The sequence below is a fragment of the Cavia porcellus genome, unplaced genomic scaffold, assembly GCF_034190915.1.
Source record: "Cavia porcellus strain 051 isolate PalLab524CR breed Dunkin Hartley unplaced genomic scaffold, mCavPor4.1 scaffold_17, whole genome shotgun sequence".
Taxonomy (NCBI): Eukaryota; Metazoa; Chordata; class Mammalia; order Rodentia; family Caviidae; genus Cavia; species Cavia porcellus.
The window spans coordinates 31,721,167-31,746,259 of NW_026947500.1; the positions used below are offsets into that span (position 1 = coordinate 31,721,167).

Below are 25,093 nucleotides of genomic sequence, written 5' to 3' on the forward strand. Positions count from 1 at the left end.
AGAAAGTCAGGAAGTTGGAGTAGAGTCAGAAAAGAATAATACAAAACTTGAATGAGTAGAGTTTAAGTAGAAAAATGGTAGTCATTAGTATCAAAGTAAAATCAACACTTAGTGTGACCATTGGTTATGTCTATCATTATGAGGCTATTTACCTTAGCATTGTATCATGAGACAGGAGTATAAAATTCAGATTGCATATGTTAAGATGTGGATAGGCAGTGAAGTAATGTAGGCTGTTACTCAGTGAAGGGTAAGAACAGCAGCTAAGTAAGGGGAGGGAAGAATAGAAGATACAGTTTTTTTGGTTTGAGAAAAAAGTCTTACAGAAAGGAAGAAATAGAAGATGCAGGAGAGGATGCACTAAATGATAAAGCAAAGGATCTATGAGGAAAAAAAGATGGAAGGACTCTTTCTGTCCCATGAAATCTCTGCCTTTTTAAACCTGTTCACTGTACTTCCCCGTCACTGAGTGGGAGAACTAATGTTTCAGGGCCTGCTGTGGAGTGGTCACTGTTACAGGTGCTGAGCCCTGCCTTCATGGAACTTAGACTCCAACAAAGAATGAGGAAAGAAAACAGAAAGTAGGTGTATAAGCATCAGATAGTTTCACTATGGTGGAGAAAAAATAGCCAAGAGGATGAAGTTGCTGAGAAAGGCAGAGCTTGCTATTATTTATTAGCTTGCAAAGTGTCATGAACAAGGTAACATTTCAGCCAAGAGCTAAAGGATGAGAGAGAGTGATACAGTTACCTGAAAGAAGTGTTCCACACAGAAGAAACATTAAGTCTAGATGTCTGAGGTTGGAGGTTTTTACTGTGTTCCCCAGGAGAGCTCTGCTATCACCCTGTCTCTTCCTCTGTAAATACAAACAGCTACATACAATGCACCATGAGTTGTGTTTCTCTTCCAAATTCTCCCACTAATGATTCAGCTATTTTGTCACTCTAATCTGACCCCACCCCCATCTATTCGTAGTACTTTAAAAATGTAAGTTATTAATTTCTTGCTTAAATTTCTCCCGTGACTTTTTTTTTTAAACCGGTACCGGGGATCGAACACACAACTGAGTGCTTGCCAGGCAGGCGCTTATGCTGCTGAGCTAAGTCCCCAGCCCCCATGACTCTCCTTATCACCTCCTGGAATAAAATTGAAATGTGTTGGTATAGCCTTTTACCGACTAGTTGAATTTCATCTCTTGCTATTTCTCTTAGTGAATTTCTATACTCTGACATTTTAAATATATGGGCATTCTCTCTTAATTCCGCACATTTACGTATATTGTAACTTTAGTATAGGATAGACAGGTTTTTCTCAGGAAACTTTGAGTGCAGTTATTTTAGATATTCCTTCTCTGTCTATTCTTAAAGTTTGCATTTATTATGTTTCTCCTAATACTCTATTACAGTTATTTTCTTGTCTGTTTCCCACTAGACTGTGAATTTATTGAGGGCAGAGATGATATTTTTTCATTCCTGACCCTACTTACCACCTAGCATGATACTTGATATTAGTGTTCAATTAAAGTCTGTTGCATGGAAGGATAAACTTTTTTGAATTACTTTTCAGATTCGATACATTTCTCAGACTCAAGGTTTACCTGGAGAACAGCTGTTAAATGTGGGTACGAAATCCACAAGATTTTTTTGCAGAGAAACAGATATGTCTCATTCTGGTTGGAGATTAAAGGTAATTGATTTTTAAAAAAAAACCTGAAAAGTTTAATAAGTTACCTTATATGTATGCATAATAGCTTCTATGCCTATTTTTATCAGGTTTCATGTGTTTGTTTGTTTGGTTGGGTTTTTTTTTTTTTTTTGGTGGAATCAGGGATCAAAGTCATGAAGTTGCGCTTGCCAGGCAGGTGCTTATGCCGCTGAGCTAAATCCCCGGCCCTAGGTTTCATGTCTTTGAATTTTTATTTTTGACCTTTCTTTAAGAAGAATGTCCTCTTAAAATAACAGCTCATTCCCTAATCTGGTGACACAGTTAACTCATTTTTTTTTTCTTTGTGGCACTGGGTAATGAACTCAGTGCTTTAAGCATGCTTAAGAAGAGTGCTCTGCTACTGAGCCACCCCGCCACGCAAGTCTTCTTTAATGGTTTTTAGACTTAATGTGTATAACTGCATTTGTATTAGTTCTCTACATTTATAGACCAAGAACAGGATCTAACCATTCACATAATCCACGTGTGCTAGGATCTTTTGAGGATCAGTAAGTCCTCAGTGATTAAGCTTATGATGTTTTAAGGATTTTGCTATATATGTAATGTTTCCTTTGTCAGAACCAGCATCTCCCCCTGCTGTTCAATCCCCAGAACTGTCAAAAAACTATGGTTTTGAGAGTTACTGTTTTGAAACTATTACTTGCTTGAGAGAATACTTAGTATATTAGACTGAATATGCCAGGAATAAAGAAGTAGACATGTTCAAATGGTAGGCGGTGATATGTATTATTTTCATCTTTGATATATACAACTAGACACTGGAAGAACATGAGGCAGAAACAGGAATGAAATCTAAAGAAGCCAGAAAGTACATATTCAACAGTCTGGATGATATAGCGCATGTGAGTATCATGGTCACATTTGTTAATCTTCTATGCTTATGGTGGCAGATTGGACTCTCAAGGGTACTGAAGCATGTTAGACAATAGAGTGCTCACTATGTTTAGGTTTTTAAAATGAAATAATTTTTTTTTAACTTTTGAAGAGCTAAATTGCATTTGTCTTTATCAAATCTTTAATTTCCTAGTCTGTTGTTTAGTTTTTTAAAAAATGTTATTTAAAAGGAAATATCTTAAGCAGACTTCCATTCTCTGTATCCAATTAGAAATCACTGTTTATTAGTTTTAAAGAAAATTCTCTCTGCTTTGAATCTCATTTGGTACCTTGAAACATTTTGAGAATTATTAAATTTCAGTTGTTTATTCTTTCAAAATAATTGTTCTCTATAAAACTATGAAATTTTAACATAGCCTACCCTCTATGACTTGTTTTGATTTGACGACTTGAAATTTTGATTTTGTAGGTGAACACAGTGATGGATTTGGAAGGAAGTGATCTTTTGGCTGAGAAAGCTGATAGAAGAGAATTTGTTAGTCTGTTGAAGAAAATGTTGCTGATTGATGCAGATTTAAGAATCACTCCAGTTGAGACGCTGAACCATCCTTTTGTTAATATGAAACATCTTTTAGATTTCCCTCATAGCAACCAGTATGTCACTTCATAATCTTTTAAATTGGTTCTTGAAAAATAATAAGTCTATAGAAAATCAGTGTTAGAAAAATGATTTTTTTTCTTCATTAAATGTAAGTAAACTGAGCCAAAGGAGATTGAGCTAAGTAGGCCAAGATCACATTGATTGGTAAGTGGCAGATTAGAGCTAGAACACTTCTGAATTTAGTCTAGAGCTTTTCTCCAAAGTACCATACTGAAAGTAAAAGAGTGAGTGATTTTGTTTTTACATGACATTTTTACCTGACAACTAGAGATATATAAAAGGAAATGTTGACACTTTTCTAAGTCCTATTTCATTTTTCACACACCTTTGGTTTTGTTTTCTTTTTGAGTCCTGGGAACTCCATTTTCTTTTATACCTTTTGCTTTCTGTTTTCCTCCTATTACCTGCGTTATCTATTAAGAAAACAGGTTTTTTGTAGGTCAGTGGAAAAGAATATAAACTTAAATTGAAGGCTTTATCAGAATCTCCCAAGGTTTTTGAGTTCTAGACATTTTTAATGCAAAGAAGTAGAGTAAATGACTTAAAATGTCTTACTTACTGTTTTTAAAAAGTAAATGAAGAAGGCATACAGATTAATCAGTAGTCCTTAAAATTTAATTGTCCTGAAAACAGATTTTAAGTTCCAGTTACATTTTTTCACAAACACGTGAAAATGTCCTACTAGTATCCATAAACAATCACTTTTGAAAATGACATAACTGTATACCTGGTAACGTAGTGTTGTGGACAAAATTACTTAGAGTGTGAGGATTATAAAATTATTGTTTGCTAACCAAAAAATGCTTACTGTTGCTTTACTGTCTTAAAAAATATTACAGATGTGGGGGCTGGGGATTTAGCTCAGCGGCATAAGCGCCTGCCTTGCAAGTAGGCAGTCGTGAGTTCGATCCCCAGTACCAATAAAAAGGAAAAAGACAAAAAAAAAAAAAATTACAGATGTGATATATATTTTTACTTGCTTTGAAATTTAATTGTTTCTTGAAAGTTTTCATGTTAAAGAGTATGTTATAGATTAAGTACAAATCATAGGATTTTGATTTTTAAAGAATTTAAAATATTATACTGTCTTTCACTTTTTCTTTTGCAGTGTAAAGTCCTGTTTTCATATTATGGATATTTGTAAGTCCCACCCAAATTCATGTGACACAAATAATCACAATAAAACTTCACTTTTAAGACCAGTTGCTTCCAGTAGTACTGCTACTCTGACAGCAAATTTTACCAAAATTGGAACATTGAGAAGTCAGGTAAGCACTTGTAGTACTTAATTATATTCTTTGTAAAAAGTGTTTCTGATTGCTTGTTTTGTTTTTGAGCTGTATGGAAGTTTTATGTTGGCAGTTAGGTACAGTGCTGGTGAGGACTCAGTGTGGCTATTCCAGTAAACCTTAAACTTCAGGGTGACAGTTGGTACATACCTTGAGACTCAAATTCATTTTTTCCTTTCCTCTTTCATCCTCTTATTTTCCACCTGCCCTTCTATGCTTACAGCTCTACAAAATTAGAGTTGAATAGAATCAGACTTTACATTTCAGTTTGGTCATTTTTATTATAGAATTATGATTTTTAAGAAATTTGTGTAGATTCTGTTTATACTGCATGTGCAGTGTAAGTGCAGCAGATGGAAGACGGCTCCATATAATGTGGAATTTGTTGATTTTTTTTTCAGGCATTAACTACATCTGCTCATTCAGTTGTGCACCATGGAATTCCTTTGCAGGCGGGAACAGCACAGTTTGGTTGTGGTGATGCTTTTCAGCAGACACTGATTATCTGTCCCCCAGCTATTCAAGGTATTTTTTCACTTAAATTGTACTTTGAATTTAGGCATGCCTTCCTACTATTAGTGTGTGAACACATGTGCACGCATTCATGTGTGTGCATGTGCACACCCATGTGTTACTGGGGGTGAAATCTAGAGTTTTCAACACTGAACTACTTCCCAACCTTTTTTTTTGAAAGAGGATCTTGCTAAGTATCCAAGTTGGTCAGGCTGGGCTCAGACTTACAATCTTCCTGCCTCAACTTGCCAGAGTGCTGTGATAAAAGAAGTATGTCACAGCACCTAGCTAGAGTGACATTATTTTAAAACAAATTTAAGCATCATTCCTTAATATTTTGCATATTTTAGTGGTATATTTGAATTTAATTTAAGCTGTTCCATAGCCTCGAGACAAGTGATATTCATTTTGTGACTAGAGCCTGACTGTCACTTACTGTCTGAGCCAAGGAATTTATCTTTCTTAAACATTATCTTCACTCAAATGTATATTACCATAACTCCAAATAAGATAAAAGTCTATGTAGTGCAATCAGATCTGAATTGAGACTGGTAATGACAAAATGTCCTGGTAAACCACTTGCCCTGGAAATAGCTGTGAGTCACTAAGCTGTTCTTCCATGATAGCAAAGGATATGAGTGTAAGTGCAGCAAGGACTGCAGGAGTAGCTGGGACTGATGGACCCTTGGCTCGATGAAATCCAGTAGCTGGGGCCAAAGCCATAGCCATAGAGGGTTTAGGAGATGGCTGGCCATCTCCAGCGGGAAGGGCTAAGTGAGTAAAGTCTCTGCCTTTGTCATTATTCTAGTTCACACTAAAACTGGTGAGCTTGAAGAAGTCAATACGCAGAGCGCATCAGAGCCATTTTGTCATAAATGTACATTCACTGGGTCAGCACACTAAAGCAAAGCTTAAAATTGATCATTTTTAGTAAAGGTGATACTCTCCATGATTGTACCAAATTTAGAAAATATTTGATGAAGAACTTAGAGAGGAACAGGGTAAAAGATGTTTTCAGTACTTTTTGGAGTACAGGGAGGATGATGCCTTTTGTCATGGTTTATGTCTGTGGCCTCCAGGCCTCATAAGTTTGCATTATGCATTTGTGATTGGTTCATTGTCTGGTGCTTGGATTGATGATGTCAGTGCTACACCCACATAGGGGTGGAGCCAGGATGTGATGTAATGGCAGGAAGAAGGTGTGTCTTGCTTTTTGCTGGTTCTGGCTTGCTGTTTGTAGCCGCCATGAACTGCAGCCCAGCCATGCCCGCCTGCCTTGGAGCCAACTAAGTGTGGACTGAAACCTCCAAAAACTGTAAGAAATAAACCTTTCCTTTCCCAACTTTGGGCTCAGGTATTTTGTCTCAGCGAGGAGTAAAAAGTAACTAAGACATCTTTATTTGAAAGAGTTCCATGAAGGCCCAAGCTTCCTGACTTGATAACTGGTGGAGCAGCCTGGGCTTTCTTGATTAAGCTGATTGTCAGTTTGAAGTTCTCTGTGATTGGAATATTGAATATGAACAGACTGGCTTCCAGATGAGACCTAACAGGAGTATAATTTTCCACAGTAACAGTAGCTGTTTGTAAGAAAGCTTGGCTTTTTCCTTAGTACTGAAAGATTAGTTGCTTGACCAAACAAGAGACCTAATTATATGAAGTCCACTTTGGTGACATCATGTGAAATTTTGTGACAACAGAGAACATGGGAAGGCAAAGAGATTTATCTCCTTTAAATTTCTTGTTGTCATTCCCAGCTGGAGGAAGAGTAGAATGGTTCATTATGAAGGTCTGTCCATTACTAACCCCAGGAGAAAGAAGTTCATTGGATTCTTGGGTTTTAGTTCTTAAACCCCTGGCTCCAAGGCAGAGATGACATGGTAGTAAGTGCAGTGATGCAGAGCTGCTTGGTTCATGGCTTTCAGGAAGTACAGCAAGGAGGAGCGCCCCAAACCGTGATCATTTCAGATGGCAAAGTTAGTAGTACATGTGGTGGCAGGGACATGAGTGACTAATAACGTAGTGTCTGCCTTAGAAGTGAAAGCTTTCTCTCAAATCAGTCTCAGTGTCTCAACAGTCTCAACATAGAAAAGCTCAGTATTAGGTTTCTTAATCCTTCTTCTTCATAATGTCAGTCTGTTTATAAGAAACATTGAAAGTAATCATTTAGCAGTTGATGGGTAGTAGTTTTGATATCATTGTAGTTTGCATTTTAAGATAAGTTTGGGACCTACGCCCTTTCACTTAGAATTTTTATTTTACACTGAGGTTGTGGTATTTAGGTCATCCATGTGTATTTTAGATATTGTACATATAATACACTGTCTAGGTATTTGTGTATAGGTATGACATCTATAAGACTTTGTCTGTTTAAAAGATATTTTGATACAGGAGATTTAGCATGTCAGAATGTAATTTTATAAAGTAAAATGCATTCCAGCCAAGTTTTCCTTTGTTGTACTAAAGTAGTCTTAATAAGCTTTTCGTGCCTGGTTCTCTGAATGTTAAAGCAAATCTAATCAAACAAACATAGTTTTAGCTAACTTTAAAACTATAAAAAACTGAGATCTTAATACATTATGAAGAAGATATAGAGGGATTCTTTTCACTTAACACGTTGCTTGTGGAGAAAGGACAGTATGATTTTTATTTGGATTTGAATTTGCTTTCTTCATTATTGTCAAAGTGAGTTTCGCTTTTTTTCTTGAAGACATTGTATATCACTGGGATATATTTACACTGCCTGGGTGTGTATGTATTCTATTTCATGAAGAGTTTGCTCATCAAGACATATTTTTTTGGAGGTGTAAGATCAATTAGAAAAAACAATTGGAGATTTTTGTAAAGCTTAATTTACACCTACCTGTCTCTTCAGATAAAATACAGAAAGTAGAAGAATATCCTGGCAGGGAAATAACAGTCTCTCTGCAGCAATTGGACAAAATAAAACTTTTTTTAGGATTAACACATATTTGTGCAACAGAAAATTCAAGCTTGTTTTTCAATAGGAACAAACAGAAATACTGTATTTTTCACTTACGACTTAATTTCATGGCCACCATGACTTTCACAGCAAGCTACCACATAATGACATTTTGAACAATGCCAGGCTGCATATACCATAGTGGTCCCTTAAAGATTACATTGCTATACCTGTGTGTGGTGGTGTGTAGTTATAATCCTAGCACTCTGTGAGATGAGGCAGGATTGCAAGTTGATGCTTAGCCTGGACAGGTTAAGTGACTTCGTAAGACCTTGTCTCTCAATAAAAAATTAAAAAGGAGGGGCTGGGGATTTAGCTCAGCGGCATAAGCGCCTGCCTCGCAAGCAGGCAGTCGTGAGTTTGATCCCCAGTACTGATAAAAAGGAAAAAGACCAAAAAAAAAAAAAAAAAATTTTAAAAGGGGGCTGAGGGTTTATACCCTCAGTGCAGAGGCCCTGGATTCAACCCCCGTATATACAAAAAAAAAACCCGTATTGCCTTCATATATTGTGATGTGGCAGCCATTTGTAATACAAGAATACTATTCATACAGTTGATGAAATCACCTAACAACACATTTCTTACAAAACATACATATCTAAGTAATGCACGACTATTTAAATAATCTAAGTCCCTGTTGAAAGTGACTGCTACAACCCTTTGGAATTATGATGTAGTGAATTTAATAGATTGTTTTCTGATCTTGAGCTGTGTCCCTAGAATCTTCTTAGCCAAAACTGTAAGGTGAGGTGTGATACTGCTCTGCTGTCTCAAAATTTAGCATTGTAAAATACAATATTTGTAGGTGATTTATAGGACATTGAACAGAAACACTAACTTTAATGGGAGTAGCAAGGCTAGCAATCTGGCTTTAGTTCTCCTAGTGGACAAGCAAAATGGTAATGTATGTGTTCTAGATTTCCAGTGGCTCTTCATGAGGAACTATTGAGCTTTATAGCTTTATTATATCACTAAGTTAGGTAAAATACTTTTTTTTTGCTTTTTCTTTAGAGATGAAAATGTGTATACCATTAAAACATTGAAAACCTGTTTACTTCTGTCCCTTACAAAAATCACAATGTGAAATGTGCATACTCCTTCCTGCCACAATTTGAAAGAAGAAACTGTTAAGCATAGATAAAAATTTATATGAAAAGAATGTTTACCTGCTGAGTTATCAGGTTATTAAGCCAGATTCACCTTTGTAAATCATGGTGGTGTAACTGTTTGAAAAGAAAATAAAATTATAGTAGCAAACTTCAGAAAGAAGCCGGAGATATAGCTCAGCAGCCCAGTGCCTGCATGAGGTTGTAAATTTGATTCCCAGTACCAAAAAAAAAAAAAAAAAAAATTCGTTACATATTTTTTAAAACAGAAAGAATAGCTTTATAACAGGTTTTGTGATCAACAAAAATAGATAGGAAGTATCCTAGTTCCCTAATTGATTACTTTTGTTAAGGTCGTGAGAATTTTATGTAGGAAATGGTTTTATAATGTCAATTAGAATATAAGCATTTCTTTCTGTGTGTAATAATTTTATAACTTAAATCAGAGGAAGATCCTTTTTATTCTTACTCGATAACTTTTCACAGGTATTCCTGCAGCACATGGTAAACCCACCAGTTTCTCCATAAGGGTAGACAATACAGTTCCACTTGTAACTCAGGCCCCTGCTGTGCAGCCGCTACAGATCCGGCCAGGAGTTCTCTCTCAGGTTGGTCATAATTCACTGGGCTTTTTCTCCACATATGCTGACTTCTTCACATATAAAGGGCCTAAGTCATGTGTGGTATATCAGCTTGTCCTTTTGGGAAGTAATGATAGTGTCCAAATGGGAACCCAGTCCTTTCATAGGTTATTTCCTTTACATTTATTTTGGGATTTGAGAAGTATTGTTTATAATGTGGTTGTTTTGGACTTGTTTTTTTCCCCCACTGTGGCAGACATGGTCTGGGAGAACACAGCAGATGCTGGTACCTGCCTGGCAACAGGTAACACCCATGGCTCCTGCTACTGCTACTCTAACTTCTGAAGGTGTGGCTGGTTCACAGAGGCTTGGAGACTGGGGGTAAGTTAAAAACAGAAGTACTTCTTTGTGAATAATTCTGCAAAGTAGATTTTGATAAAAGAGATTCAATTTTTCTGAACTTTCTCCCTAGGAAAATGATTTCACATAGCAATCATTACAACTCGGTGATGCCGCAACCTCTTTTAACCAATCAGATAACTTTATCAGCCCCGCAGCCAATTAGTGTGGGCATTGCACATGTTGTTTGGCCTCAGCCTGCCTCTACCAAGAAAAACAAGCTGTGCCACAACAGGTTGGTATTGGTACTTTAACTGTTCTCTGCATTTTGAGATTAGCCTATGAAATGAATTTTGCATGTGCACTAAAGGGTCACTCTGTTGTATTCAAAATGGCCTCTTTGATAGCTTTGTCACAAACACTAAGCGAGCTCCCTTCTCAATTTCTCAGAGGTATTTTGGTAAAACTAATGGAATGGGAGCCAGGAAGAGAGGAAATAAATGCTTTCAGTTGGTAAGATTGTCTTTATTGCCCTTTTGATTTATTGTCTATCTGTAATGTAGTAATTATAGACATTCAGATGTCACATTTACCATAAAAGACCATTTAAATGTATGTTAATGCAATTTATACCATTTTTAGAGATATTTTATATTTCACAGAAACTCAGCATAATGTGTTTCATACATGATCTTGTAAGGTTTGCATTATTTAATTTAACAAGATACCTTAGAAAAATTCATTTACATATTTTGAGTGTAAAAACTGCAAATTATCCCTTTGGTTGCAGGAGTAATTCATTGCAGAACACCAATATCCCACATTCAGCATTTATTTCTCCAAAGATAACAAATGGGAAAGATGTTGAGGAAGTAAACTGTGTAGAAACACAAGACAATCATAACTCAGAAGGAGAAACAAGAAATTGCTGTGAATCATCAATCCGACAGGACTCTGAGTCATCAGTTTCAGACAAACAGCGGCAAACCATCATCATCGCTGACTCCCCAAGTCCTGCAGTGAGTGTGATCACTATTAGCAGCGACACCGATGAGGAAGAGACGTCATCCCTGAGACATTCACTTAGAGAGTAAGTGCCAAACACAGCATCATTAGGAAATGTTGGAGTACTGGAAAGCAGCTTTCTATGACTTGCATGCTGATGTCTTTTGGAGTCAGACCTTCAAATAACATAATCAGGTTCTAGACAGAGGGGACTTCCTAAGTAGTATTTGGAATGATTATTATGGCATTTTATGGTGTTGCTAAGCTTTAAATTTTGATTCATGTGATTTGTTCCTAAACTATTTTTATCCCTAAATAATGTAAATTTTAGTCACCTAGAAAATACCTTCTCATTTTTGACCAACATTTTCCCCTTCCATTTTCTCCTAGATGTAAAGGTAGTCTAGATTGTGAAGCTTGCCAGAGCACTTTGAATATTGATCGGATGTGTTCATTAAGTAGTCCTGATAGTACACTGAGCACTAGCTCCTCAGGGCAGTCCAGTCCGTCACCTTGTAAGAGACCAAACAGGTAATAGATTTGCAGTAGTATTTATATAATAAATACTAACTCTACTAAAAAACCTATGATTTCGTTTTGTTATTGTGTACTTTTAAAGAACACGTGACTTTTCTCTGGAATACACATTTTGAACTAGATTATTTTTGTAAACTAAGATTTTTAGTACTCATTTATTGTTATAGAGTAGCTCTAAATGAAAAATTAAATTTCAAGAAATGATTTTTAAAGAATCATTAATTTTTTGAAAGGGTAAAGGAAAGCCACCTCGTCAACCTGAGTTCCACATACTACAATTATAACTTAAATTTGAAATAAAAATAAATACTTTATCAGAGTAAAAATTACATATAATAAACTACTGAGTGGTTCACTATCAGTAGAGTAACTGCTATTCTTTTACTTACTGTTGATGACGCATATACGTGGTTTCATTCATACTTCTTTGCCCTGCTTTCCAGGCCACTAAAAGAGTAAGCTTCTAATCAGCACCATATGTTAGCACATTAAGAAATAAACCACAGGGTTGGTTAGCTCAATGGTAGAGTACTTGCCTAGTATGTGCAAGGCCCCTATATCCAATACCCAGTACCATAGGGCAAAAAAAAATTTCTTTCATGAAATATATTTGACTGTATTTGAAAAAATTTTGAGTTAATTTTATATATTTGTCTTCTCTTTTTCTTTAGTCAGGAAATGTGGTATTCAATATTTTTAGCCAAAGCTGTGGAAGATATAAAGAAGCTTTAACACATCCTCCTTTTATAAGTTGCTGATAATATGACTTGGAAGGGGATATATACATGCACATACACAGAATGGATAAAAATGATACGCTCCTAAATCCTTCAAGATTTTAGCATGAAATGCGTAAGACAGACACTAAATGTAGAAATTCAGGGAATGAGAGGTCTGCTGGGGCCCAAGATGGTTAAGGAGGAGAAGAGAAATCCAGAACTCTGGTAGGCCTGCAGAAAGGTTAGGAAGACCTTTCATAAAGAGATCTATCCTAACCTCAGAAGTATAATTTGAGATATTCCAGTTATGTGCTTATCTGTTTGAATATTTAAGTTATGTAGAGCAGTATTTCTTTTGTCAAAGTGAAATTGCATAGAATTTCCAAGAAGAATTTTATAAACTGCTACTAAGGATTAAATGGGAAAGGAGAAAAATAAGTACAAGAAGAATGTTTCCAAAACAGGCCAGAATTAGGTTTAGCAACCTGAATACAGATTAAACTCCAGGGTCTAGAAATTCTATGAAAAATGCAATTGGTTAAAGAAAAAGCAATAATATATAAAATAACAATACGATTCTTACTAGTTTGCAGGAGCCTGGTTATTATTCAGGGTTAGAATTAATGTTGGAAAAAATATCACTTATAAAATTACTTTTTTATTACAGTATGTCAGATGAAGAACAAGAAAGTGGTTGTGATACTGTAGATGGTTCTCCAACATCAGACTCTTCAGGGCATGACAGTCCTTTTGCAGAGAGTAGTTTTGTGGAGGATTCACATCAAAACACAGAACTGGTAACCTCTGCTGATACAGAAACTAAGCCAGCTGTTTGTACTGTGGTGGTTCCACCAATGGGAATAGAAAATGGACTAAATGCCGATGAGCATATGGCCAACACAGGTAACTGAATCCTCCTGTTTCTCTGCTTATCTGTTAAAAGGCCTTCGTTTAGGAACACCTGAGAACCGAATTGTTCAAATATCATCAATTGCTTGGAAACCAAAGCTATCATCTTTTTATCTTATTTTATGGTCACTATTATATAAAATACCTCAAGACTTTTCTAATGTTTTATTAGAAAAGGAAAAAAGCACCTGCTCCAATATTTTATTTGTTGACAGATTCTACATGCCAGCCATTAATAAAAGGGCGCTCTGCCCCTGGAAGATTACACCAGCCTTCTGCAGTGGGTAATCGTCAGCAAAAATTGCCATCAGCATTCCAGCAGCAGCATTTGAACTTTAGTCAGGTAAGCTTATTTGTGACTTTGTAAGAAGAGTGTTTGGGATTCAAGTTAGGTAGTTTTTGTTTTTGTTAAGTGGAGAAAAAAAGATTCCGAAACCATAAGCAGTCTTAATATATTTTTCCCTTTTTATCTATGTGACTAAAGGTAACCTGCCTAATAATTACAATAATTTGCTTAGTTTTCCACAGAGTTAACTTGAAAGAGTTAAGTCCTTAGACTTACTCTTTTTTTTTTTTCTCAGACCTTTAAATCACAAGATACACTAGTGGATTGATAGCTGTATGGTGGCTCTGTTTTTTTTTTTTAACAGAGGTGATGATCTGACCTTAGTACTTTTAATGTATTTGATAGCATGCTTGATAATTGTGTTTCACTTGGGGAAATAAAAGAATCACAGGTATTGGAGTTAGAACTGGATTCAAATCCTGATTTTTTTGGTCATAAAACAGGTAATCAAAATATATGATGAATATTCAATGCAAAAAATTTATTGCAGTGAAAGAAACATTGCCATTTATGCCCTCCAGATACTCCCCTCACTTCAGACACATTTATCCTATTGTTTTTGGCATTTTTTGAAGCAGTTCCGCAAGTCCTCCTTAGAGTCTTTACAAAATCTGATAGAAATGTGAATGCTGCTGCTGAGTGCCATCCAATAGAAAGGCAAGCTTGTAAAAACATATGTTGTGTCCTCATCCATCTTGTTCACTAGATCTGTCACTATGCAACTTCTGGATCTTCCCCAAAGTCAAAATCATCATGGAAGGTAAATGTTTTGAATAATTTTAGGATGTTGAGGCATCCATGACAGTGTAACTAAAGACAGTCATGAAAGAGGATTTCCAGAACTGCTTCAGAAAGTGGCAAGAATGATGGGATTAGGTGTACTTGAAGCAAGGAAAAATACTTTGAGGAAGATTAATGGAAATGTATTTTTTTCTGTATTTTTAAAAAATTACTATTTTTCAGTCATACCTCATACTGTATGTATTCCTTCAGCCAGTTTCTTCAATAAATCTAAACCACATTAACTGTGAGAATAATAGTTACATCATGGGATCGTTTTGGAATTTGATAAATTCATATGTATAATAAATATTAAAAAGTTAATATTAGCATATATAAAATCAGGTGTTTTTGTCCTTATTTTAGTACATGCTGACGGTCTGAGATGCTGCAATGAATTATCAGTCTTTCTTTCCTTTGATCTTGTAAAATATGCATTCAGCCATGTTTTTTCTTTGTGGTTAGGTTCAGCACTTTGGATCTGGGCATCAAGAGTGGAATGGAAACTTTGGGCACCGAAGACAGCAAGCTTATATCCCTACTAGTGTTACCAGTAATCCATTTACACTTTCTCATGGGAGTCCCAACCACACCGCAGTACATGCCCACCTGGCTGGAAATACGCACCTTGGAGGACAGCCCACACTACTTCCATACCCATCATCAGCTACGCTCAGTAGTGCTGCACCAGTGGCCCACCTTTTAGCTTCTCCATGTACCTCAAGACCTATGTTACAGCATCCGACTTACAATATCTCCCATCCCAGTGGCATAGTTCACCAAGTCCCAGTGGGCATAAATCCCCGTCTCTTACCTTCCCCAACCATTCATCAGACTCAGTACAAACCAATCTTCCCCCCACATTCTTACATTGCAGCGTCACCGGCATATACTGGATTCCCATTGAGTCCAACAAAACTCAGCCAGTATCCATATATGTGAAAAATCAAAAGCGGTATATTGAGGAAGCTCAATGATGTAAACATTTGATTAAAATAAAAACATGGTATTTAATAAATATTAGCCATGGCACAAGAAAATTATTTTTGAATCATGTAGACTTGGGTGCAATTTAAACAACTTTGAGCTTTAAAAAAAAATCTCACTTTTAATGTGTTTTGCACATTTGGTATAACTTGTCTTTGGTCATGTTATCTTCTTATGTAGTAACTTTAGACAGGTGACTTATGGGGGCAGAAGTCCAGTTTTGCTCCTGCTATTTTTTATAAAATTGCCTTCTAACGAGTGCAAGACACGTCCATATTTGGGAAGCCATTCTGTATACAGACTTAGAGCAACAGATGCACATATGTCAGAATTACAGCATACAAGTGAATTGTATTATCTGTGTCTTAGTGTATGAATGTTGGGTCACTTAACCTAAGAAATTGAGCTATTGTTCTTTACATTTGCATGTGTCTTTTGCATGGGCAAAATGTTGCCTAGACTTTGCTCTTAATGTTGTTCTAATAATCTCAGCTGCATTGTAAACCGTTCCCACACATAGTGCCTTAAATATTTGAGGTTGTTAATGTTATTACCTATCTATAAATGTTGAGGACTGCAGCACTTAATATTCAGATCTACCCTTTAGTTTTCTTTTGATAGCGTAACGTTCACTTTTGGTTTTGTGTGGTATGATTTCAGATAGTAACTGTTTTTTCCTTATTAAGAGGGCAGCATGTTTGCTGTAGCTGAATTGTGCTGATTTTTCAGAATGATCTAGCTTCAAGAAAAGCAAGCAGTTAGTAGTGCTTAAGAAAAATTGATTCATTATCTAATGGATAGTTGATAACTGTCACAGCACAGCATTTTATATACTGTTAAGTGAAACTGCAATACAATCTTAAGTTTATTTTGGGAGTGTTTGCTGTATAATTGGACTTAATAAAATGTTTAGAGGTGCAGTAGGCATGACTTTGAGTAGATAATGAAAGAAAATGCAAAATGCTCATTGATTCATGATGTGGTTTCATCTTAGCTTGGGCAAACCATGCAGTATTTAATAAATAGTAGCAGAATATTTACTATTGAAGCTTGAAAAGATGTGAGTTCTTTGTGTGCAATTTTTCATTTATGCATGTGAGAGGGTTTTCCTTTTTGGTTATTTTTTAAAGTATTTTTACATTGTAGTACTTGTTTTGCTTGTTGGTGGTGTTTGCTTATTTAATACATTCCGTCAGGGACAGAAATTACATGCTTTTTTTCCTAGGAAGTGTGTCTTGGGTTTTTCCCTTCCTTTTTCTTTCTCTCTTGGTGGTGATGGTGGTGATGTTTAAATGAAGTTGCTTTTACAGCACCAAAGACTTAATCATCCATTTCCTATATAAAAGGTAGCTACTTTTTGCATAGACCTCAAGTATATTGTAGTGTAGAGGTGGAATTTAAGGAAAGGTATTAAACTGAGGCTGTGTTTTAGCTTACAGGCAAGTAATAAATTGTATCATTTATCTTGAATGTATTATAGATAAGCTGCTATATAACGATTGCCACTTCAGATAGCTGTGAAATTAGGTGATTAACTAGTTGTTATTTAGCCTTCTAATTTCTGTATAAGTCTAATTACATGAATAGAAATTGGGGTTTTGATTTTTTTACTTTGCTTTTCTGTTTGGAGTGTCATTGTAACTACTGTATTGTAAATGATGGAAAATAATTGCATATGTTATTTTGGGGTGTGTTATTTGCATCAGTATTTTATCTCTATTAATGTTTGTGCTCATCACTGCATATAAAAAACTTGGATGTATCAATGTAACTTAATTTTTAAATTTTCATACTGGCATTGTAGACACTTGAGAAAGCTGTATCTTGCAGGCTTGACTTAACTTTTTTTCCTTAAAAATCTGGAATATAATCTTACAGCATTTACTGGAATAAACAGTATGAAGCATTTGAGTGTAAAACTCCAAATGTTTTGGATTTACAGCATTTCTTTTAATAAATGAATTGCATACCACTAGTATAGCACTAGTACAGCGTTGACAATAAGCTAATAATGGATAAATTTTTTTTACTCCATTAACACAGCAGTGTTTTATTTAATAATCATCAATGAAATAAATGTGCCTGAAATTGATTTTAAAAATTATAGTATTAGATCATAAAATAAAAACCAGCAGTACATTTTTAGTCACACTGAAAATGAAGGACATAATTTTCCCCACAAGTTTCAGTGTTTTTAGTAATCGATTCTATGCATTTTATATTATATAAATAGAAATATATATAAAATACACATAAAAAGTAGACTAAGATTAATTTAAAAGATTATTTACAGATGACACATGAATATGGAGTCACTATTTAAATTTGCTGCCCTCCACAGCCTTCTAATTTTATTTCTATGGTCCAGCAGATTACTGGTATCTGCTTACTTCTTGGAAAAGAATCAGTGCTGGCAGTGGATGTTCTAGAAACACCCAGGGCAAAAGATTGAACAGGTACAAAATTGGCGCAGTTTTCTTTTTGTCCAGGGCCATGTTTCCTCCCTGAAATAGTGTATTTTCCTTATTTCAGTTCCAAGTCTAAAGCAGTCTTTTGAAATTGATAGTAAGTGGTAATGGTCAAGATTTTTTTTTTTAATGATCAACATTTTCATACCCAATAATAACATTTTTAAAGGGCAGATTGCAGTTAGTACACTGTTCTTAATTACTTGGAATCATGGACTTTTTAATATGTGTAAAAAGTAATTAAAATTAAAAATTTCAAAATCCTGTTGATCTAAATTTAGCATATAGAAAAAGAAATCTGGATTTTTACCCTCCTTAAAACCATTTTTATCAATTTCCTTTGGTTTTATTGCTTTCTTAAATAAAACACTGCATGATTTCCAAGTTGCATATTTGCATACTGTTTTAATTTACAAATAAGTTTTATTTAAAATCAGATATCCTGATCTTCTTTCTTTCATTCAGGATGTTTAATTAAATGTTACTTTTTTGTTTTTAAATCTCTACTGCTAATTTTTAACTTGGTTTGTGTTATGTAAAAGTTAAATCATACACTGCAAGGTGTAGGAAGATTTGTTTTCATGAACCCAATGATATAGATTTGATTACTAAGTTTGAAATGTTAACCGTTTTAACAATTTTAGACTTGTGGCTTTCTTTCTTTGATTTATTTGTTTTGCTTTTACTTCTATGCTACACTAGTTTGCCATGTAGCAATTGCACTGTGCAATATTACAATAAGGACTGGGAAAATTTTTATGGATGTAATGTCTATTACAGTTTGCGATAGTATTTCTCTCTAGTTCTCAGTGATTTAAATGTGACCAAGCCTTCTGTACTTTGTCACAAAAAGCGGGTTTTCCAGGTGACTATTTTGGTGAGTGTCAAAATAAGAATTTATGGTGTATTACTGTTGATTCACTTTGAATTAAAATATATATATTGCAGCAAACAGCTTTGTTGACTCTTTTTTTCCCCATCCTATACTGCTTACAAGGTAGAGAAGGGAAAGGCAGACAGCATGAGTACCTGAGTTATGTCATCTCATTTAACTCTCAAAGCCGTAGTAGTTTTATTGTCATTATATGAATGAGGGCACAGGCACAAAATCTTTTAAAATGATTTGCCCGTAGTGACATTGCTAGTGAGCACAGAACAGATACGTATGAGGCTACCTACCATAACTAGTTACTTTCTGCTGGTTCTTTTTATTATGATTATGATGATGTTGGGGGTTGAGATAGGGTCATGCTGTATAGTTTAGTTGTTCTTGAACTGACTGTAGCCCAGGCTGGCTTCAGACTTAGAGCAGTCCTCCTGCCTCAGCTTCCCGAGAGCTGAGATTACCGGTTTGTGCCACCATGCCAAGCTCTCTCTTAGTTCTTAAACTGAAGCCTGACACAGCGTGCCAGAAGTGCTAAGAGCGACAGGATAGCCATGGCCCATTTTCCTTCAATACTAAGTTTTCTCAAATATTTTGGTGAGAAATATGTCTGTTCGATATGTAGATCTATAGATAAAGAATAGGCATTCATGTGGATTTTAAAATAGGAAACATGACATTTCAGAAGCAAATAGGTCAATGTAAGTTATGTCCTCAAACACCCTCTCCTACGTTCAGGATCTATAGGGAAATTTTGGGGCGAGCATTCCACCACAGCCCAGTGAACTTGGTTTTAGTCCAGGGCCTCATGCATGCTAAGCCAGCACTCACCATAATCTCTCTACACTGCTCCTTGAAGCACATTTTGTGTGCACTCTTTAGTGTTTGCTTTCCCTATTCCTTTGTGTGTATATACCACAGTTTATTTTGTTAATGGTCTTTTAAACAGTTTCCATCTTTTAGTGACTATGAGTAGTGCTGTTGTACATACATTAGTCTGTATCTGTCGGCAAACACATTCATGCATTTCTTTTGGGGGATATAAGCGTAGGATTAGATCATTTCATTAGCTACTGCCATACTCCAGTGGTTTCGTTAGCTACAGTACATATTCCAAAGTGCTCAGTGGTAACATGAGGGTTCTTAGTTGCCTTATTTCCACACAAACATGTATTTGTTTTGCTTCTTGTGGCCATTATTTAAAGAATATTTCTCTTAAAATACAAACATTTCCTTTTAGGCCAAAGTGCTGATCCCATATATAGACAATCCAGATTTTGCTGTTTAGATGGAAGTAAATCAGACTATTGGGAAAGTAAGAGCACTTTGCTTTGGCAGCACATACAATGAGTGGGAATATAAGAACTGTGAATCTAGGATTATAAAATTTGTTTCCAAGGGAGGTTAAGAGGGTGGAAACAGTCTGAGCAATGGGTTTATATTAGCCAGCAGCCGGCACTGAGTAGATACCGAGTCTCTCAAAATATTTATGAAGTTATGTCCCAAACACTGTGTGCTAAGCATCTATCAGTGGGCAAAGCAGAAAGTCCTCTCTCTCACAGCACTTAATGAGTAGTGACTTTGAACAGTACTTTCAGGTAGGGAGAGTGAAGAAAATACAGAATAGCGATAAAACGGCTAGGGCAGCGTGTCAGTGCCTCAGTCAAGAAATGTTTGGGCTGTGAGAAGGGGTGGTAGTCATGCAAGAAAGGGAACTGCAAATATCTGGTACTTCGATTCGTGAACTTAATTCTTCCCACTATTGTGGTTGCAGACCATATTGGACGAGAATCAAGTTCGGGGACCTTAACCAGGCACAGTGGTGATCCCAGCACTTGGGAGGCTGAGCCAAGAGGATGGTTGTGAGTTCAAAGCCAGCCTAAACTACAAAATGAGATCTTGCTTCGGATATACATATGTGCTTGGATTCATGCCTCCTCTTGGTAGTGAGCTCTGACATGAGCAGAAATGGAAGTTGGCTACAAGGGCTAGAGCACAGCGTATGGGTAGAGGCAGAAGATGGCATGTGCAGCTGTGGGGGTGGGCATGGCACCTTTTACCAAAGAAGGGAGCTAGAGTTCCATATAGTGTGAGAAGCGATGTGAGTTTTGAGTGGGCAAACATTACGCTCTAACCTGAATGGTTTAAAGATCGATCTGGCTCTTCTTGGAGAATAGATTGCAGGTCAGAGCAGAAGCTGAAAGGCCAGACAGGATGCTCCTAATGTGGAGCAATGAGACTGAACAGCACCAGTCTTTCGTTAAGAGGTTTGTATTATGAAGATTTTCTTTTCAGTCTGTGATGTGTCCTTTCATTTTCATAACCTCTTATTTGGAAAGTGCAAAAGTTGTGAACTTAAGAGAAAACTCAATTTACTATTGTTTCCCTTTATGGTTTACACCTTTTGTATTCTAAGGCATTTTAACTTTGCTGAGGTGCAAAGACTTTCCCCTGAATTCTAGGCATTTTGTAGTTTGAACTTTGATTAGGGATGTGGTCCATTTCATGTTGGTTAGTCTTTGTACCAACTTTATTGTAAAAGCATTGTTGCATCTTAGTGAGATGCGTTTTTTTCAGAAGCATAATTACTTGACAAAATGGTAATATTTCATATTTTTTCAGATCCTGAAATTAACAGGATCAGTTACAGTATAACAGGTTCAGAAAATAACAATAGTTTTCAGGTAGTTAAAATAGCATACATGTAAGGTGTGTTAGCTTCTGCTATTTCCTACTTTGTAGCAATGCCTTTTGCATGTTTTACAAACCTTGGAAACATCTGAATGCTAAAATGAATTTAAAAGCAGTCAGCTTTATTCTGAGCATTGCCTATTTCTTCTGTGACTTTGGAGAACCCAAACCATTTTTTTTTCTTACATAGGGTTTCTATACTTCCTTTTAGCTGTATGTGTGTGTTGTACCAGGCATTGAACCCAGGGCCTCATGCATATTGACAGTGCTCTACCATTGAGCTACATCCCAGCCCAATTTTTTTTATTAAATAGTGAAATATAAAAATGTATAAAGAGCACAATACAAGATGACCTGGATTGATCAATTCATATTTGCCTTATATGTAATTTTTAATTGGGCCACTTGTGGATCATCTTACTTTGTGCCCACTTTAGCATGCATCTGTAAAAATAAGGACTTTCTCAAAGTAACAGTTCTGTGACGTCTAACTTTCGGTCTGTAGTCAAATTTTCCCAATTGTTTCAGAATAACTTTTCTAGTAGTTTCCATCCATTGCAGGAGCCAGTGTTTACCCATTACTTTTGATCTTGGCATGCCTACTTTTCATTCAGAGCAGTACCCCAACTTTTTTTTTCTTAATGTCAGTTTTTTGTACTTTCTGGATTTGTCAGGTGTCTTCTGCATGCTAACTGACTCTTCTCTGTATTCTGGTCTAAGCCTCAAGTAAATTCAGTGTCTGTTCATTTGCAAGAATAATTATGGGAGCTTTATACCAGGTTGGGGGGCACAGAATGTCAGGGTGATGCCACTAGGTTAAACCAGTGACTAGCAGATCTCACTATTTCTGGCTTTCTTATGCACATACTTTCTCTCCTGTCTTTCTCGCTCTCCTCTCTTTTCTCTCTTGTCTTTCTCCCCCTGCTCTTTAAGTCATCACTATGGATTCATGAATTGCATTTTATTTAATAAATACAGATTACTAGTTGATATCAAGATATCTGTGTTCTTTTGACATCACCTTGATAGTTTGAAGGTTTCCTTCAATAAGGTGTCTCATGCTCCCAGCCTGCATTTCCTGCCTCAACTCCAAAGAGCACAAGTTTCAGGAGACCTGGTATGTGTAATTTTTTTGTGAGAAAGATAAGTTTTTTCTTGTACTGGTGTCCAATTATGACATCTTGGGTGCTGGTGACTAAGATCAGTTCCTAGTTTAGCTTCAGTGCAATATCCCTACTCCAGCTTATATCTGATTTCTGTGGAGAGATGTTGCTTGTCCTGCGATGGCTGAGTACCTACTTACCTTTTTTGCCAGGCACATCGACTGCAGGGTAATTGAGGACCACACTGAACAGAGGGAAGGGGCGTGATGGCTTTAGAGGGCATGCATGGAGGACGTCATCTAATGAATGCAGTGTCTGGTGCTGTGTCCCTACACTGAGCTCTTGTGTCAGTGAGTTGAATGAATGTGTATACCTAGAGATTCATACTACTTAGCAAATTTTAGTAGTATCTGTATTCACAGTGATGAACCTGAACTAAATGAGCTGAGAGCAGAACCGTGCAGCAGCCTTGTCATGGCCTCCTTATCTTTTTTTTCCCACCATGTTTCTTATTACTGTTTTGTATTTCTCTCCAACTAGAAAGTCTGAATTGCACTGTTTTTATCTTATAGGTCCCATATCTTTGACATTTTCTCTGTGCCTGGCCATACTTTTTAGTATGTTAAGTGGATAAAATAAACAATCATGTTGAATGGAATTTAGAAGGCCCACAGTTAGGTAGCATGAAAGCTGGGTGTGGTGGTGCACACCTATAATTCCAGCACCCAGGAAGCTGAGGCAGGACTACCATGAGTTTGACGCCAGCCTGGGCTACATAGTGAGTTCAAGACCAGCCTGGAATATATAGTGAGTATGATTTTGACAAAATTTGGGCTTAACTTTCCTTATTGGTAAATGAGAGAGCTTGAAATTGCAAACAGGGCAACAATAGCTGGGTAGGGTGGGCAAACAACCAAAGGGGGTGAAATGGACTGAATGGGGATCGTGAGGACGTGGAAAGAGTCAGGAAGACTGGGACAATGGCAGATCCAGCATGCACCAGCTTCTAGTGTTTTGGGAAAGTAAATGTAGACAACTGCAAAGACTTTAATATTTCAAATACAGTTTATACCAAACAAGTTACCTGCAGACAGGAGTTGGTCTGTGAGTATCCAGTTGCTGAATACTGAATTTCATTGTTGCTTACTGCTGTATTGTTCTGGCCAGCAGGGGGAGAAAGTTCTCTAATAATTTTTCTTTCAAGTTTGGTTTCATTAAAAACTTCAAAGATAACAAAGTTGAAATGTAGCTTTAGGTTTTCAGTGTAGGTTATGTCTTGCCGATATCAGTAACATAATGTGGGAAGGTTCTGATTTTTCTAAATACATTTTTAAAAAGAGCATTGTAAGCCTCAGCGAATTCTGAAGTTACTTGGACTGACTGAGTTACAGAGTCAAAGGCATGATTTCCATTCATCCATCCCACCCATGTAGACCGGCCTGGTAGTCAGAAAAAAACCGCGCAAGACCTTATTTCTCCTGCAAAAGAAATAAAATTGGATTGGGCAGCTTTAGAAAGAGAGGAAATGATAAGCAGAAAAGAAGCATTCAATACCTCGATTGTACCAGCCTCTTAAATATTTCATTCCACAACAACTTCCTATGCCAAAATGTATCTTTAATTTTTATTTTCCCTGTTTTTGAATTTCACAGAAGAAAATGCTCTATAGTTGATGGATGATAACACAATAAAAAAAGCAGTGTGGACTCAGTAGCTCATGACTGTGTTTCCTAAATTAAACCCAGTGCTGGGCAACGGGCGGGGGAGGCGGGAGAGGATGTGTGCTTATGTACCTATGTGACATTCATCAGGATAGTACATGGAATGTGGCGGCATACAATTTTTAAATAATGACAGAGTATTTGACACTAGTATAAATTCCCTATTAGTTCTCATGGAATAGAATCGAAGAAAGTAGACTGAGTTTGCCAAACTCATAACTGTGAGCAATTTAAAGTTAGAAGGCAGCCATGACGTGACAAAATCAGGCTATGATTAAAAGCTTATTATCTGGTGTCACCAAAAGGTTGCTCATGTGATTGATAAATGAGTGTTCTGGCATGAATGTTTCATGTGGTTTTGTTTTTGTATTTAAGACCAAAGTGAAACAACAGCTTCACTTGTTCAGCAATGGCACGAGTGAATTCTCTGCTTAATCTAGTGATAGTTTCAATACTGGAAGCATGTGGCATCCTTGATGTTTTTTTTTTCTCCCTGTCTATATTATATGGCTGCTGATACACTTCCTCTCCCCCCCCTTTCCTTCCCTCTTTTCCTTCCTTTTTTTCTTTTCTTTCTTTCTGAGACAAAATCTTAAATTGCCTAAGCTGATCTCAAATTTGCAAGTCTCCTGCCTCAGCTTTTCCACAGCTGCTGGGGTAGTAGGGATGCACCGACTAGTACACATTTAAATTTAATTTGCATTAATACTATCTCCACTACTTTCCTAAGTTGATTCTAGACAATCAACAAAATAGTAAAATGAGCTCTGACTTGTAGTATTTATCAGTTTCCATAGTGTAAATACCTCCCTCACACAGTTTCCACCTGCCTATGCGATGTCACTGAACAGAGTTGGAATGAGACATACATCGTTGTTTATAGATACAGCAGACATAAATAACTTCAAGAACATAC

The 25,093-nt window shown here is 36.4% G+C and overlaps 1 protein-coding gene across 4 annotated transcripts in view; it reads left to right on the plus strand.

Moving 5' to 3' along the window:
- The window catches only part of Hipk3 (homeodomain interacting protein kinase 3), an 89,896-nt gene extending 71,165 nt beyond the window's left edge, over nt 1-18,731 (plus strand). For 2 of the 4 annotated variants that reach the window (XM_063227744.1, XM_063227745.1), the window contains exons 4-17: nt 1,567-1,686; nt 2,481-2,567; nt 3,029-3,213; nt 4,329-4,488; nt 4,911-5,034; nt 9,595-9,716; nt 9,946-10,070; nt 10,162-10,323; nt 10,479-10,541; nt 10,819-11,118; nt 11,424-11,564; nt 12,957-13,192; nt 13,414-13,541; nt 14,790-18,731. In XM_063227744.1, coding sequence (XP_063083814.1) covers nt 1,567-1,686; nt 2,481-2,567; nt 3,029-3,213; nt 4,329-4,488; nt 4,911-5,034; nt 9,595-9,716; nt 9,946-10,070; nt 10,162-10,323; nt 10,479-10,541; nt 10,819-11,118; nt 11,424-11,564; nt 12,957-13,192; nt 13,414-13,541; nt 14,790-15,266 — 2,430 coding nt within the window. In that variant the 3' untranslated portion in view covers nt 15,267-18,731. The remainder of the gene's footprint in view (nt 1-1,566; nt 1,687-2,480; nt 2,568-3,028; nt 3,214-4,328; nt 4,489-4,910; nt 5,035-9,594; nt 9,717-9,945; nt 10,071-10,161; nt 10,324-10,478; nt 10,542-10,818; nt 11,119-11,423; nt 11,565-12,956; nt 13,193-13,413; nt 13,542-14,789) is intronic. The other 2 variants (XM_063227748.1, XM_063227746.1) reach the window with 2 other exon arrangements.
- Nucleotides 18,732-25,093: the final 6,362 nt, after the last annotated feature.